General features: G+C 51.9%; 1 protein-coding gene across 1 annotated transcript in view; it reads right to left on the bottom strand.

Annotated features, from left to right (window-relative positions):
* Positions 1 to 13,127, bottom strand: part of cfap57 (cilia and flagella associated protein 57) — an 81,480-nt gene extending 68,353 nt beyond the window's left edge. The window contains exon 1 of the mRNA XM_038793953.1: positions 11,950 to 13,127. Coding sequence (XP_038649881.1) covers positions 11,950 to 12,106 — 157 coding nt within the window. The 5' untranslated portion in view covers positions 12,107 to 13,127. The remainder of the gene's footprint in view (positions 1 to 11,949) is intronic.
* Positions 13,128 to 15,440: the final 2,313 nt, after the last annotated feature.

The raw sequence follows: 15,440 nt of genomic DNA, 5'->3' as shown, positions 1-15,440 counted from the left end.
GCTGGAGGGAATAGAGTTCCCCCTGATCCTAAAGATGCTCTGGAGTCTTTACTGCAGTATGGGAGGGATGTCTTTCCGACGCTGTGTGCTTCATACAGATTACTGCTTACAATCGCATTTTCAGTCGCAAGCTGTGAAAGGTCATTTTCAAAACTGAAATTAATAAAAACATATCTGAGGTCTTCTATGTCACAGGAGCGACTGACCAACCTGGCTTTAATAAGCATTGAAAAATAATTTCTCACAGCTGATGTAAAAAGTGAAGTAGTTCAGGTGTTTTGTGACAGGACCCATTTGGGGAAAAGAACTTAATAAATTTGATTGATTTATATTAAAATCGAATAAAGCGTTTATTTCATGTTTCATCTGTGTTTATATATTCAAAATGTTTTCCTTTCTCATAATATTTCTCAGTATATTAGGCCTTATACTTGAGTCTTTGGGGCATACACTCAAGATTTGCCACGGGCATCACCAGACCTCTGCACGCCACTTCCCTATATTGCTTCTTTTCAGAAAGCCCACCCCATTAACCGCCAGTCAGACACTTAACAATGTAGTTGTGGCCTTCCCTGTGTTCAAGAACCCTGGAGGGGCGGATATTCCACCTTCCAAGAGGTGCCAGTCAATCAGGGGCCAGTAGTTCTTCGTTGCTCAGCAGCACCAATGGTGAGGCAGTGGCTACTGCCGAGAATGCAACTAACCGAAGACCAGGGTTGCTGAGGGAATTCAGCCCATGGATAGTTAAATTAGGAAGAGGTTTGCTGGTTGGGAATGATGGAAGAGGGGTGATCAATAGTAAGGTAGTGGAGTTGGTCTCATCAGCGTGCCACCCCTTCCGCTGATAGTGGCACTGTCACTGGACTAGTAATCCAGAGGCCCAGGCTGATGCTCTGGGACATAGGTTCAAACATGACAGCTGGTGAAATTTAATTTAATTAATTAACAAGTCTGGAATTGCCAGAGTGAGTAACGGTGACCAACCTATCATTGATTGTTATAAAAACCCATCTGATTCACTCTCGTCTTTTCGGGAAGGAAATCTGTCATCCTTACCTGGTCTGGCCTACATGTGACTCCAGACCCACAAGTGTGCCCTCTGAAATGTTCTAACAAGTCACGCAGTTCATGGACCATTAGGGATGGGCAACAAACAGGCACCGGAAAGTGGCGACTAGTGTCTTTTCACAGTAACTTCATTGAAACCTACTCGTGACAATAAGCAATTTTCATTTCATTTTCAAATGCTGGCCTTGTCAATGATGGCCACATCCCATCAAAGAATAAACAAAAGCAGAAAAAGTATTTGATAATTTCCATTAACAAAATATCTTTTTTCTTCTCATCTTGAAGGTTATTACTGTCAGTGCTTGAAAACAGAAGAATGTCCACTGTGCAGAAGAGTGTACGGCACATCAAAATGCTCTGGGCGTGATTCTCCGCTCTCACGCCGGTTCGGAGAATAGCGGGCCGCGCATATTTTCACGGCGACGCCGGTCCGACGCCCTCCCGCTATTCTCCGAACCCCGCACAAACTACACGTCGGCATTCCCAGCAAAGGCCTCGAAAGACCCCCTGACACGACCAGAATCCCGACTTATTGGCCCCCCGCTATTCTCCGGCCCGAATGGGCCGAAGTCCTGACGTCATCACGCCATGTTTTCACCCCGGCCAACACATCTGCTTTTGAAGTTCGTCAACCAGTCGTGCTGGCTGACGAGAGCTTCGAGTAGGTGAGCGCACCGCTCAGCGCACCGCTCAGCGCACTGCTGGAGTCTGGCCACAACGGGGGAAGGCATCCCCGAGAACCGGAGGGGGTCCAGAGCGGGGGGGGGGGGGGGGGAGTGTGGGAGACAGACGGGGGAGTGGGGGAGACTGAGGGGGGAGTGGGGGAGACGGAGGGGGGAGTGGGGGAGACGGAGGGGGAGTGGGGAAGATGGAGGGGGGAGTGGGGGAGACTGAAGGGGGAGTGGGGGAGACGGAGGGGGGAGTGGGGGAGACGGAGGGGGGAGTGGGGGAGACTGAGGGGGGAGTGGGGGAGACTGAGGGGGGAGTGGGGGAGACTGAGGGGGGAGTGGGGGAGACTGAGAGGGAGTGGGGGAGACGGAGGGGGGAGTGGGGGAGACGGAGGGGGGAGTGGGGGAGACGGAGGGGGGAGTGGGGGAGACGGAGGGGGGAGTGGGGGAGACGGAGGGGGGAGTGGGGAATTTGGAGGGGGGGAGTGGGGGAGACTGAAGGGGGAGTGGGGGAGACGGAGGGGGAGTGGGGGAGACGGAGGGGGGAGTGGGGGAGACTGATGGGGGAGTGGGGGAGACTGAGGGGGGAGTGGGGGAGACTGAGGGGGGAGTGGGGGAGACTGAGGGGGAGTGGGGGAGACGGAGGGGGGAGTGGGGGAGACGGAGGGGGGAGTGGGGGAGACGGAGGGGGGAGTGGGGAGACTGAGGGGAGAGTGGGGGAGACTGAGGGGGGAGTGGGGGAGACGGAGGGGGGAGTGGGGGAGACGGATGGGGGGGGAGTGGGAGTGGGGGGGGTAGGGAGAGAGTGAGCGAGTGACTCGTCCAACCCCGGTTACAAAATGTCTGCCACCATGCCATGGCGTGCCGGTCACGAGGACACGGCCGCTGGTTGCCCTGTGGCTTACGGCCACAGGCCACTGACGCACCGGTGAAGAGGACGTAGTTAACTGCCCGTTAGATGCAGAAAGTGACCAGGGGTTAGGCTGCCCGCGTGTCAGCAGCGCAACCAGGCCACCGGGACACACAGGTATCCCGTGGCAGGCGGCTGCCGAGGTGTCGACTAACCTCCGTCTAACATGTCCCGTTTCTCTGCCCCCACCACCCTTCTGTAGGTTAGCACAATGTCTGCGAACAGAACGGCTATGTTCTGCGCAGTGGTTGGGGCCGCGACACTGCATTTGGAGATGGAGCAGCATCCACAGCCACAACCCGCAGTGGATGCAGGGCCAGCTGCAGCAGCAGAGGGAAGGGCCGAGGAGTTGCCAGTCGTCGAGCAGCATGGGGGGGGGAGGAGGAGGAGGGGGAGGAGGAGAGAGTGAGGGTGCAGCCACGGTAGCAGATGCGGCGACCAAGGCCGAGGGTGTACCGTGTCCGGATCTCTTTCCTAACAATGACGACCACAACCTGCAGGAGGAGACTCTGGCTGAGTAGGGGGACGGTGATACATATCTGCCACCTCGTGGCCGACCTCGCCCCACGTGGAACGGGGGGAGGACACGCGATCCCGGTTGCCATCAAGGTGACGGTCGCTCTTAACTTCTATGCGACCAGCTCCTTCCAGTCTCCGAGCGGGGACCTCTCCGGGATCTCCCAGTCATCGGTCCACAGGTGCATCCGGGATGTGACCGACGCCCTCTATGCCATCGCGGACCGCTACGTCACCTTTCCCGAGGACCGACCAACTCAAGACTCACGAGCTCGTGGATTTGCCAGCGTGGCCGGGATACCGATGGTGCAGGGGGCAATCGATTGTGTTCACGTCCCCATGCGCCTGCCTGCAGGGGACAGGGAGGTGTTCACAAACAGGAGGGGGACATACTCCATGAATATCCAGGTGGTATGCGACCCCCACATGACGTTCATGAACGTCTGTGCAAGGTTCCCAGGGAGTGTGCATGACTCCTACATACTGGCGCAGTTGTACATCCCTGCGATGTTTGAGGGACGTCCCCCCCCGGCTGAGGGGCTGGTTGCTAGGCGGCAGGGGTTATCCGCTGAGGTCTTGGCTGATGACGCCTATACGGAGGCCTCAGACCAATGCGGAAACCCGATACAACGAGGCCCATGCAGCAACCAGGGGTGTGGTGGAGCGCTGCCTTGGCCTCCTGAAGATGAGATTCAGGTGCCTGGATCGTTCCGGAGGGGCCCTGTAGTACCAGCCCGACAGGGTCGCTCGGATTGTTGTGGTCTGCTGTGCGCTGCACAACATCGCGATGCAGAGGGGAGATGACCTGCTGCAGGAGGCGGAGGGAGAAGCCAGTGGCAGTGGTGCCAGCACAGAGGAGGAGGAGGAGGAGGAGGAGGAGAGGGAGGAGGAGGAGGAGGAGGCTGGCGGAGTAGCGGGCGCAGCACACAGACACGACCCAGGTGCTGGTGATGTCCAGGAGGCGGCACGACGGACCCAGCGGGCACGCGACGCCTTGGTGGCAGCACGGTTCACGTGTTGCATGCGACGTCCCCGCTGAACACCAAACCACCACCTGCATCGCTAGTCGTGCAGAGGGTCAACACACAACTGCCACCACCACAACCCCCCCCCCCCCCCCACACCCTCTCAGTGTACACTGCTCCACTTCGACATCACCCTTACCACTGGGTCCAGACAGTATGGCACAACATTGCTGGCTGTGACAGCGGCGGGTGTGATCAGTGCCATGTGGAATGATGACAGCCCGCTCTGCAATGAGCTGTGAGCTCAGAATCGTTAGAGAGAGTCTGACCCATGGCAATAGCTGAACCATCCACCTTGGTGGCCGCTGAGTTCGTCACGGACACTCCATCACGTGCCCGCGTGGGCTAGCTGTGGGAGGGGGTGGGGGGAGGGGCAGGGACTGCACACCCGGCACCGAAGTTTCACCGCTCGTCAACCCAAGCGACATTCGGTCACCATCACGATTCCTGTGGCTGTGGAACAATCACACGGTATTACAAGTAAGGTGGAACAGTGCGTTTAATGTTAATAATTTACAGGTGCCCTAGCCCCTACAACTAAATTGTGCCCTTCACCCGTGCCAACTTACTCAGTGTCTCTCTTTGTTACCTTACGGGCCCTACCACTACGTCTAAGTGATTCCCCAGATGATACAGCAGGAGTGGAGGAGGACTGCTGCGAATCGCCCCCTTCGACTCGTTTCTCCTTCGGCAAGCGTTTCCTGGGGCGACCCGGTCTTGATGGGCCAGGCTGCTCTGCGGGCGTCTCGGGTGACGTTGTGCCACCCTGCTCTACCTGCTGCCCACCCGATGCACCAGGGATGGGACGGGGGGAGGCCGAGAATCCCGGGACGTCCCGTGATGGAGTTAATGGGACGGGCCCCGAAATCTCCTCCTCCCTCGGGGAACCCGGTGGCCCCCGGGCCTCACTTTGGGACATAGGTGCGAGCGGGGAGGTGCCCCGTCGCGCCACCGACACCTGGCGCTGCCAGTCCTGGAGGCCTGCAACGGTATCCACCAGGATCCGAAGGTTTGCAGAGACGGAGTCCAGGGAGTTAGACATTCCCGCCAGGGACTGTGTGATCTCAACCTGTGAGTGCACGACGCCATCCAGCACATGTGTCAGGCGGTTGATGCTCTCCGCGACTGACTGCTGGGACTGTGCCATCGACTGCTGTGACTGTGCCATGGCGTGCTGCGACTGGGCCATGACCTGCTGAGACTCGGCCAAGGCCCGCAGCGCGCCGGCAATGTCGTGTTGGCTCTGGCGCATTGCTGCCTGTGAGAGGGCAACCCTGTCCAGGGCCGAGGATGACGCGTGCAAATTAAGCCCAACGCCTTGCATAACCTGACCCATTGCCTCCACCGCGGATGCCACCCGTGCGGTGTCGGCCTGGGTTGCTGCCATGAGCGGCACCACTCCCTGCTCGTGGACGCGGTTCGACTCCTCTGACAGCGTCTGCAGAGTCTGGAAGACAGCCCCCATTCCCGTCATTGTGTCCCTGGGTTTCTTGATGCATCGGCTTTGCGGGTGGGTTGAGAAACTCCAGGAACTCGGAAAACGTCTGGGAGCCAGCTAGTGCTGGGCCTGGCCTGCCCTCCGCCAGTCCGGGCCCTCGGCTGCTCCGACCTCCACCTGCTGCACCTGCTGAGCTGTGATGTGCGACCCTGACTGTGACCCAGGAGCCCCATCACTAAATAGCCCAACCGGGGTGAGTGTCCCTGGGATGGTGGATGGTGTGGGAGATAGCTGTGCCGCAAGCTCGAGGTCGGCTTGGGTGGATGCCTCCTCAATGTCATCGGCCCGCTGAGAGGCCGCAGGGCGTTCATGGGCCATTTCTCTCTCTTGCTCTCTCGCCGCCCTCTGGGCGTCCTGCTCCACAGATTCGGTTGGGGAGGATTGGACTCCTCGCTGATCGGGCACCCTCTGTCGTGCGGCCCTGGGTGCGGTGGGGGCAGATGCCTGTGTCCGCCTGGCGGCAGACTGCCCTGGTCGTTCGGCATCACGTCCTAGGGAAGAGAATGAAACGGGTTATTTAGAGACGCTCGGCCGGGCGCTGGACGGTCCCAGTGGGCAGGGTGTGAAGGGACAGAGGATGGGGAGGTGTCCAAGTGGGCAGGGTGTGAAGGGACAGAGGATGGGGGAGGTGTCCAAGTGGGCAGGGTGTGTGAAGGGACAGAGGATGGGGGAGGTGTCCAAGTGGGCAGGGTGTGTGAAGGACAGAGGATGGGGGAGGTGTCCAAGTGGGCAGGGTGTGTGAAGGGACAGAGGATGGGGGAGGTGTCCAAGTGGGCAGGGTGTGTGGAGGGACAGAGGATGGGGGGGGTGTCCAAGTGGGCAGGGTGTGTGAAGGGACAGAGGATGGGGGAGGTGTCCAAGTGGGCAGGGTGTGAAGGGACAGAGGATGGGGGAGGGGGAGTGTTTGTCATGCAGGGTTGTCTCACTTGTTGCAGCTCCGCCAACCTCGCATTGCGCGATCTCCCAGGTGGCAGATCCCCCAACAAGGTCCAGTGCCCTCTGCTCAAACGTGGTGAGGGGGTGCAGGATGGGCGAACCCCCTCCAGTCTTGTTCCGCTCACGAGTGTTGTGAGCGGTCTTGTCCTGTTCGGGGAGGGGGCATAGGTAGATCATTACAAAAAGGCAGGTATCAGCAGACCGTTCAGATACTGGCACAGTTTGGGGGTCAAGTTGTAATAAGACCATTGCATCTCTCCACGGGGGCCAGAGCGCTGGGTCTGTGACTACTTAGTGAACCACCCTCAACTCACTCTGCCCCAATCCCCCTCCACCCCCCGTGCCAGGTGATTAAGTAAAGGGGGGAGGAATGGTTGTGACCCGGGGGCACCCTCTTGGCACTTACCCTGGCAGCCCTGGTGAGGTCGTGCATCTTCTTCCGACATTGCTCTGCAGAGCAAGGGGTCTGCCCCACAGCACTGACGGCAGCAGCCACCTCACGCCAGGCCTGGTGCACCGCGCTGGCAGGGTTGCGATGCCCTCTACGCGGGCAGATGATGCCCCTCCTCTGCTCGATTGAATCGAGCAGCGTCTCGACGTCAGCCTCCAAGAATCGCGGGGCTGCTCTCCTTTGCTCCGACATCCTGGCCTACAGTTTCTGTGCTCGCCCACGCATTTTTACGGCATCGGGCGGCCTCACGTGGGCGTGTTCGTGTCGTTGTCACGTTCCGGGGTCGTCGCGCACGTGAATGGCGCGGCCCCGTTCCTAGCCCATTTCCCGGACATGAATACATCGGGAACGGGGCCGTGTCGGGCCGTCGCAAAAGTCGGCCGTGAAAGCGATTTTCCGCGAGTGCGGAGAATCGCGCCCAGAGTATCTCAGGTCAGTCTGCACCAACAATGTGCATTAATATCAACCTCATTAAAGTAATGAAGGATTCACAGTATTTTTGTAAGAGAATTACAATGGCCAGGACTTTCTCTCAGCAGCAAAACATTGGTGTTCATGACTGACAGTCCCAAAACATCCACATCTAACTTGTCCGTAGTCTTCAGTTCTTCTTCCTGAGCTGGGTCTAGCATCTAGAATTCAGCAGGGCAAATTGCCAGCAAAGCCATTCCCCCTTTTGATGGCACAAGCTGAGGACCTTGAGGTCAGTCTACAGCTCAATGGCAAATAAGGTGTTTTTAATGATTTTTTAGAATGAAAACACTTTTTAAAAACTGTTCAAAACTTATAGATACTTTGATGACAGTTTTTACAAGTTGGTTGGGGGGTCTGTCATTTAGACATTACTGGCTCCTGGTTCCTAGCCACCACCACAATCCCCCAGCCTCCCTTCCTCCACAGAATCCCACCTCCTTCTGCACTTCCAGCCCCTCCCCCCTCTAAATCCTCTGCTTTTCTTCCCAGCTACCCCCCTGTGCCTCACATTCCTGGCTCCTCTCTCCTTGCAGCTCCAGATCCTCTCCTTCCCGGCATCCTGGCACTTCTCTTCATCTTACAATTCCTAGACAGACTTCCAGCTCCTCCATCTCTGCTCTGGCTCCCCCCATCCTCAGTGCCACCGATGGCAGAAGCAGAATTTGATGATATGGACATTTCTCCTCCTCCATCAAGTGTTGTTTCCAAGATTGGTGGGATTCAAGCACCAGGGGTTGTGGGAAGTGGAGCAGGAAGCTGGAATGGGAGGTGGTGGGGGTGATGGGGGGGGGGGGGGGGGGGGGGGAGAGCTGGAAAGGCGTCAGCGTGGCGGGGTGAGCCAGTTTGTGTTGGAGGAGCAAGAAAGGAGCTCATATGCAGGGGGCTGGGGATGGTAGAGGTGCTGGATGAATTATGAAAAATATTTTTCTTCATAATTAGAAACCATCCATTAATTTTGTGGACAGGGACATAAACATTTGGCTGACTGCTTGATTTAGATCTGTGATTGTCTACCCTAATGTTTTGCATGGAAAAATCCATCAAGCACGTTGAGGGTAAACAGGCAAACCTTTTCGAAATAATGGCTCTTAAAACTTTAAGAATAGCAATGGTGGGAACATCAGCTTGACCTCCTCAGCAGCCCATTCAGGAGCATCTGAACTTCCGCTTTTTATCATGAACTCTCCAGAAACTGTGGTCCCATCATGTCCCTCAAAGGAGTAAACTTCTCAGCATTCACCGCTAGAAAGTCTGAACCATAATGTCGTACTGTGTAAATAAACCTCTGCTTTCTGACTGCCTGTAATTGTATTAAAAATGACATATAAAACATGGAAGAAGGACAATTTAATGAAGTTGGCATGCTTCTATCCATGGGAGATGCTCGTCATACAGTAAAGAATCTGTTTCGTGGATATACCTTTGGTACACCTTTGCTGATGGCTGCGATGGCCAACCTTTGAGAGGCAAGCTTATCACAAGCACTGCACATGAACTGCCAAGCGATGTTGAGGATTATTTTTACAGCTTTGGCACCTATTACCATGCTGCTGCAGCCACTGGTTGACATGCTAATGCACACAATCCTCTTTCACGAGCTAATCACTCTGGTGCAATTGATGATGTTTTGGGGACTTCATATTAGGCTTGCACGATCCCTTGAAACAAAGCCTTGGGTGCTCCACTGGTTGTTTGGCTCTGGCTACCTCATCATACTCAAGGTACTTGGGTATGTAATTGTCTTCCATTGTGTGGACCAGATCTACTGAAGCTCCCTTTGTTTGGTTAGTACTAACATTCTTAGAAGTCCTGCCTTTGTGAAGAATGCCACATTTGTGATTTTGTGTTGTCAGGATGTACCCATAATGTGCCTCAGATTGCAATGATGGAAACTATTGAATTTCTTTTCTTGTAGCTGTTAAATCTCCCATGGAAGTGCCTGAAAGTAGCCAAGGCTACAATGCAAAAAATTGAGAGATATTGTGCAATCAAACACTGCATCAACTTGTATCAAGAAATCTAAACTGTGTAACAATGGAAATCTTCGCGTTATGTATGAAGGGATCGAGTATGCTTGGCCCTGCCATCACAAAGTTTCTCCCCTGAAGGCAGCAAATTGTGAAGTACTCACTGACATAAGTAAACAGATGTCCCAATGGGCCAAACACTATAGTTCTGTGTTCTGTACCCATGACAATTGGACACCTTCCTGCCTGCACTTGACACTCTCCCGAAGATTCCTGCCATGGATGAGTTAGATGAAGAACCCTCATCACATGGGTTCCAGAGGCCTGACCACCTCGTAAACAGAAGGGCATCCAGCAAGGACAGAATTGCAGTCAAATTGCTCAAGCACAGAAAATCCCACCTATTGCCACAACTTTATGACCTTCTCCTTCTCTGCGGGAAGGTAGGTTCTGTTTCATGGGTGATGCATGTAACCAAAATCATTACTCTGTTCAAATGCAAAAGCAACAGAGGAGACTGCAATTGCCACAGGACATCTCACTCCTTAACATCACAGGGAAGGCCTTTGCTAAGTTCATACTTAAGAGATTCCATCTATTCAGAAATCAATTCTACCCAGAAGCACAGTGCAGCTTTCATGCCAGAACATGTACTAATATGATCTTCTACATATGCCAGTTACCAGAGAAGTGTAGGAATATATCCCTTTATTTTTATTTAATTTACTTTCTCACTACAGTATTCAACACCGGCACAAAGAAGGACTTGACAAGATTTTGGATAAAATTGGATGTTCAACAAAGCTCTTTAGAAAGGCAATTTTATATTATTTACATATATAATATATATGTAGATATGTGTGTCTTTTTGTGTGCATTGTCTGTCTCCTTTCAGATTATTTGAGATCATGAAACAATGCATTAGAATATAACCCTGAACATTCTCTTTAAAAGGTAATAAATAAAATGCTGCACTCAACTTTGGTATATTTTTGACTGAATAGCACTTTCTTACAAAGTTTTAGATTTGCCATCAGTGTCATAAATAGTACCAGGCAGTAAGTGTAAGTGAAGCATTCACACATGCGGAAACTACAAAGATATACACAAGATTTTAAAGACAAATGTAGTTTTGAGGGGCAAGCAACATAAACCATAATAGTAAGACTACGAGGTCATGGCATATGAATTTACTCTTTAAAATTACCTCTTTTCTATGTTTTTAGTAATAAGTACTATTGATAATACATTTTTTTTTAAATCAGTGTAGCTGAAATTATTGGATCTCCTAAAAGCTGCAAGCTTGGAATTCCCTCAATGGCTTAAGTTCCCCTGATGTTACACAGTGGGCACAATTGAACAGCCAAGCTGCACCCGAAAATCAGGGCACCATGGCACAACATGGTTGGTAAAAGCCAGGATACCCCACACCCTCAATCTATCTGGCTTGTAAGGCCTTGTGAGACGTTAGGGATGTAAATCCCGCCTATTATGGGCGGGATCACTTTTTGGCATAGATCTGCATATTAGAGCAAGCCAGCTAGTTTCACTTTAATGTGTAGGTTCCCCAGGCATCTGAGGGATCTATCCCCTTTGCTTTGGAGACCTTGGGTGGGTGCCAGTCAGTACTGATCTCCACAAATGGGGACCAGATAGAACAGCACTTATAGTGGTCTCCAAGAGGATCAGAGGCCCCCTGGTGCATGCCCTTGGGGCAGGGTGGTATACTGGCACTGCTGGTGGCACCTGGGTATCCTGGCATGGCCAGCCTGGCACTTCCAAGGTGCCCAGGTTGTCACTGCCAAGGTTAAAGCAGGCACTTTGCATGCAGTGATGATTGGGCTGGGTGTGCTCTGTGCAGCTGTTGAGGAGGATGTGGGGGCTGGGGGCTGGGGGCTCCCTTATAGTGAGTTGAGGCTTGGGGATGGTCAGGGGTTGCATCTGGGATTCCAAACATTGGGATGCCATTTTCGCTACACTGAGGAGTTCTGGCGATGGAGCTCCTCAGTGCAGAAAATGGGGCTCTGTGCAGCTTCAGCCGCATGTTCCCGATGAGGCCCCCAATCCAACCCGAGTGCTGTTCGATTGCGTTGTGTTTCTTGGTGCTGCGAGCGCCGGGAAACACGAGGCTGAACGTGCTCGCGATGGAGCTCTGTTCCCAGTATCATGACTTGGAACTATATCGCCATTCCTTCCGTGTCGCTTAAGCAAATTCTTGGAACTCCCTCTCTAAAAGCACTATGGGTGTGCCTGCACCACAACAGTTCAAGAAGGTCACTATCTTCTGAAGGGCAGTTAAGGATAGACGATTATTGCTGGCCTAGCCAGCGATGCCCATATCACAAGAATGAATTCAAAAATTAAGGCGTTATTTGCGTTATTTCTGACATTGTTCACGGTTAATGAGCTATTCCTCTACTATCTTAAGCCACTTACCTGGAAAAAGTTTTTGCCATTTCTGGTCGATGTTGTAACGCACACAGCCACTCCCAGCTGGGTACATTATGCTTTGATCATCAAAGTAAAAAACATTATTGACAACAGAAGCTTCTAACCCAAAAATGTGATTGGCATGAATCATTGGGATGGACATGGTGAGCTGTCAGATTGCGCACTCCTTTTTAATACTTTTTTTCTCTTTCTATATAAATCTGCATAAATTTCTTCCTGTATAAATCTTGCTGGTAAATTGCTTCTCTAAATCCCTAACACACTCTCCAGCTCATATACATTCTCTTGGTGTCTGGCCCTTATATACTTGCAACTTTCTCACACTATCTTTAATACTTTCTTCTGCAACAACTTGTTGCTTTTGCTACTTACTCTATTCCTTATTCCCTTGCCTCTCCTAATACAATCTGCCCAAATCTCTCTTTCATATATTCTGTGGTGTATTTTGTGCCTGTCATAGCCTTTTTAACATTATCTCTGCCTCCCTCACTCTTCAGCACAATGTCTAAATCTTACTCTTTAATTTAGTCACTCAAGCAGACTCAGTACTATGTTAGCACAATGAATTTCAACCAATTTCAATTTCAATGAATTTGTGCTGTCTAACAGTCTGCCTCTCTGACAGTTCCAAAACTGTCACTTTCTATGACTCTTGTCACTCTCTTTACAACTCTATTGCTCTGGTCCTTGTGTGCTCTCTCCCTCTATGACTGTCACACTATAACTCTCTCTCTTTCACTTTATTTTCACTCTATCTCTAACCCTCCCTCCTCCTCCTCCCCAGCACTCTTGGTCTTTCTCTATCAATCTTTTTTCACTCGCTCTCTTTCACTGCTTCTATCACTGTCTCTCTATCTACTTATCTCTCTCTTTCACTCTCCACCTACCCACACCCTCTCTCCCTTTTTCTATCAATCTATTTATCTGTCTATCTATCTACTCTATCACTCCCAAATCTCTCTCTCTCTCTAACCCTCCTCCCCACACTTTCTCTATCAATCTATTTTCACGATCTATCACTCTCTATCCATCTACTCTCTTTCTATCAATCGATCTCTCTAACCCTCCTCCGCCCCACACTCTCTCTCTATCGATCTATTTTCACTCTCCCTGTCTCTGGAGCACTCTATCCCTTTTCTCCTTCACTCTCGATGCACATCTCTCAGGACGCTTTCCAGCTGCTGTAAATAACGCCGTCACCATGGACACGGACCGGAAAGCGGCCGTAACCAACCGGAAACCGGCACGCCTAGGATTGTGGGGGTTGTAGTTCGGCGCCTACCTGGTGACCGTCAGGGGTCAGCTCACCACCGGAGGGCGAGGGCGAGGGGGAGGGTAGCTCGGGGGGTGCACTGAGCCAGGTTACTCTTGCAGGGGGTCAGTACGGACAGGATAGGCCGAATGGTTCAGCTCCTTCTGGGCTGCAGCTGCGCAAGAGTCCACTTAGTTACTGCCTTGGCAACCCAGTGGCTCAGCCAACAGTGACCGCCAGGTGGCAGGGAAGGGATGCCACATTAAAAATTACCTTCACAAACTCTGCCCGCTGTTTCTCAGTCAATACTGAGTGTTTGGGGTGAAATTATCACAGTGCAGAGGAGAAAGGTGTCAGTGTGTGTGTGTCATTGCTCATGGGGGCAGGTGTGCCCCCTCATGTTTGTCACTTCTGCTTGCCACCGTAAGCATGAGGATGATGTGCTGGGCAGGCTGGGTCTATGTGGACTGCGTTTGATGCAGTGTAGAGAGAGACAGGCTTCCAACACTTGATGAGATGCAACACGATTTTATTGAACAACTAACTATAATACATGCTTAAGTGTGGGTTGACACTATGCTGACTTGACTGGAGACCTGAGGCTAACTGACTACCATATGGTGTTTGTACTAGCTGCTGCTCACGAGCTCCAACTGTCTCAGAGGCTGGATCCCCGAAAGAGCGGGACAACTGGTGCCCTTTGGCTTCATAGAGGTCGTGTCCTGTCTGGTGATTGGCTGGTGTGTTCTGTGTGCTCACTGGTCATCCTGTGTGTCAATCACTGTCTGTCTGCACTCCGTCAGATACATGGATGTATATTATAACAGAGGACACAACTATCCACTGGTGTGGACAGACATGCTCTCAAACGTAGAAATAATACAACTAATAAGATCAACACGGGCAGCACAATGGTACAGTATGATGCATGATCAATTACACAAAGACGAGAGTTGAATGCAATCGAGGCTTTAATACTCTAAGATGTGTGGCCTCCTACAGCAGCTGGAAAAATGGCTGCTGTACGGGTAGCACACATATTTATACTCTGCCTTCTGGGCGGAGCCAGCAGGCAGGGATCTACCCCCGTACCTGTAGTACAGGGCCTTACCACAAATCACTTAATATATACATCAATGGCGACTACCACACAGTGGTTAGCCCTGCTGCCTCACGGTGCCAGGGACCCACGCAGACACGGAGGGGAGGAGAACGGCCAGAAACCCATGCAGAGACGGGGATGACGTACAAACTCCACACAGTCACCCGAGGTCGCAATCGAACCCAGGTCCCTGGCACTGTGAGGCCCAATCTAATCTCGTCAATCCCCCTTCAGAACTTTATACACCTCTGAGATATCACCCATTTTACTCAAAGCTCTTCTGATAGGGCAACTCTCCTCTCCACAAAATCAGTCTCGTGAATGTTTGCTGCAGAACCTCCAAAACAAATAAATCCTTTCTTCGATATGGAAACCAAAACTGTGCACTGTACTTCAGGTTTGGTCTCACCAGAGTCCTGTACAATTACACACGGCAGTTTTCCTCTTATACTCCAACTTGCCTGCAGTAAAGGTCACATATTAAATACAATAGCATCTCGAAACCAACTGTCCAAATACTGCAGCTGTCTGAAAACTGGACATTTATAGAACGTGCCAATTATAAATGAGTAAAATAATTTTCAAAAGCTTACCTGGACTATTTGGCTAGGCGATGCAACAGTTCGGTATGGCACCAGACTAGTAACCCCTTGGCAACTTACTCTCTATTCTCATGCTTCAAGCAATCCGAACGTTGACTCTCAGTTCTAGTTAAAATCAGGGTGCCAGTGGTTGTTTTTAAAAATTCTTTGATGGGATGTGGATGTTGCTGGCTGGGCCAGCATTCATTCTCCATCCCTAATTGCCCTTGAGAAGGTGGTGGTGAACTGCCAGTTCAACTGATGCACATACATCCACTGTGCTGTTAGGAAGGGAGATCCAGGATTTTGACTGAGTGACAGCGAAGGAACAGCAAGTCAGGAAGTGAGTAGCATGAAGGGAATCATGCAAATAGTGCTGCTCCATGCATCTACTGCCCTTGTCCTTCTAGGTGGTCGAGGTTTCTGAACGTGCTGTCAAAGGAGGCACAGCAGCAAGTTGCTGCAGAGCATCTTGTAGATTGTATACTATACTGCATCCACTGTGTGCTGTTGGAGGGAGTGAATGTTTAAGGTGGTGGAT

This window comes from Scyliorhinus canicula, chromosome 4 (assembly GCF_902713615.1).
Source record: "Scyliorhinus canicula chromosome 4, sScyCan1.1, whole genome shotgun sequence".
NCBI classification, from domain to species: domain Eukaryota; kingdom Metazoa; phylum Chordata; class Chondrichthyes; order Carcharhiniformes; family Scyliorhinidae; genus Scyliorhinus; species Scyliorhinus canicula.
Note: the sequence above shows the minus strand (reverse complement) of the source record. Positions and strands in the feature narration are given on the sequence as shown.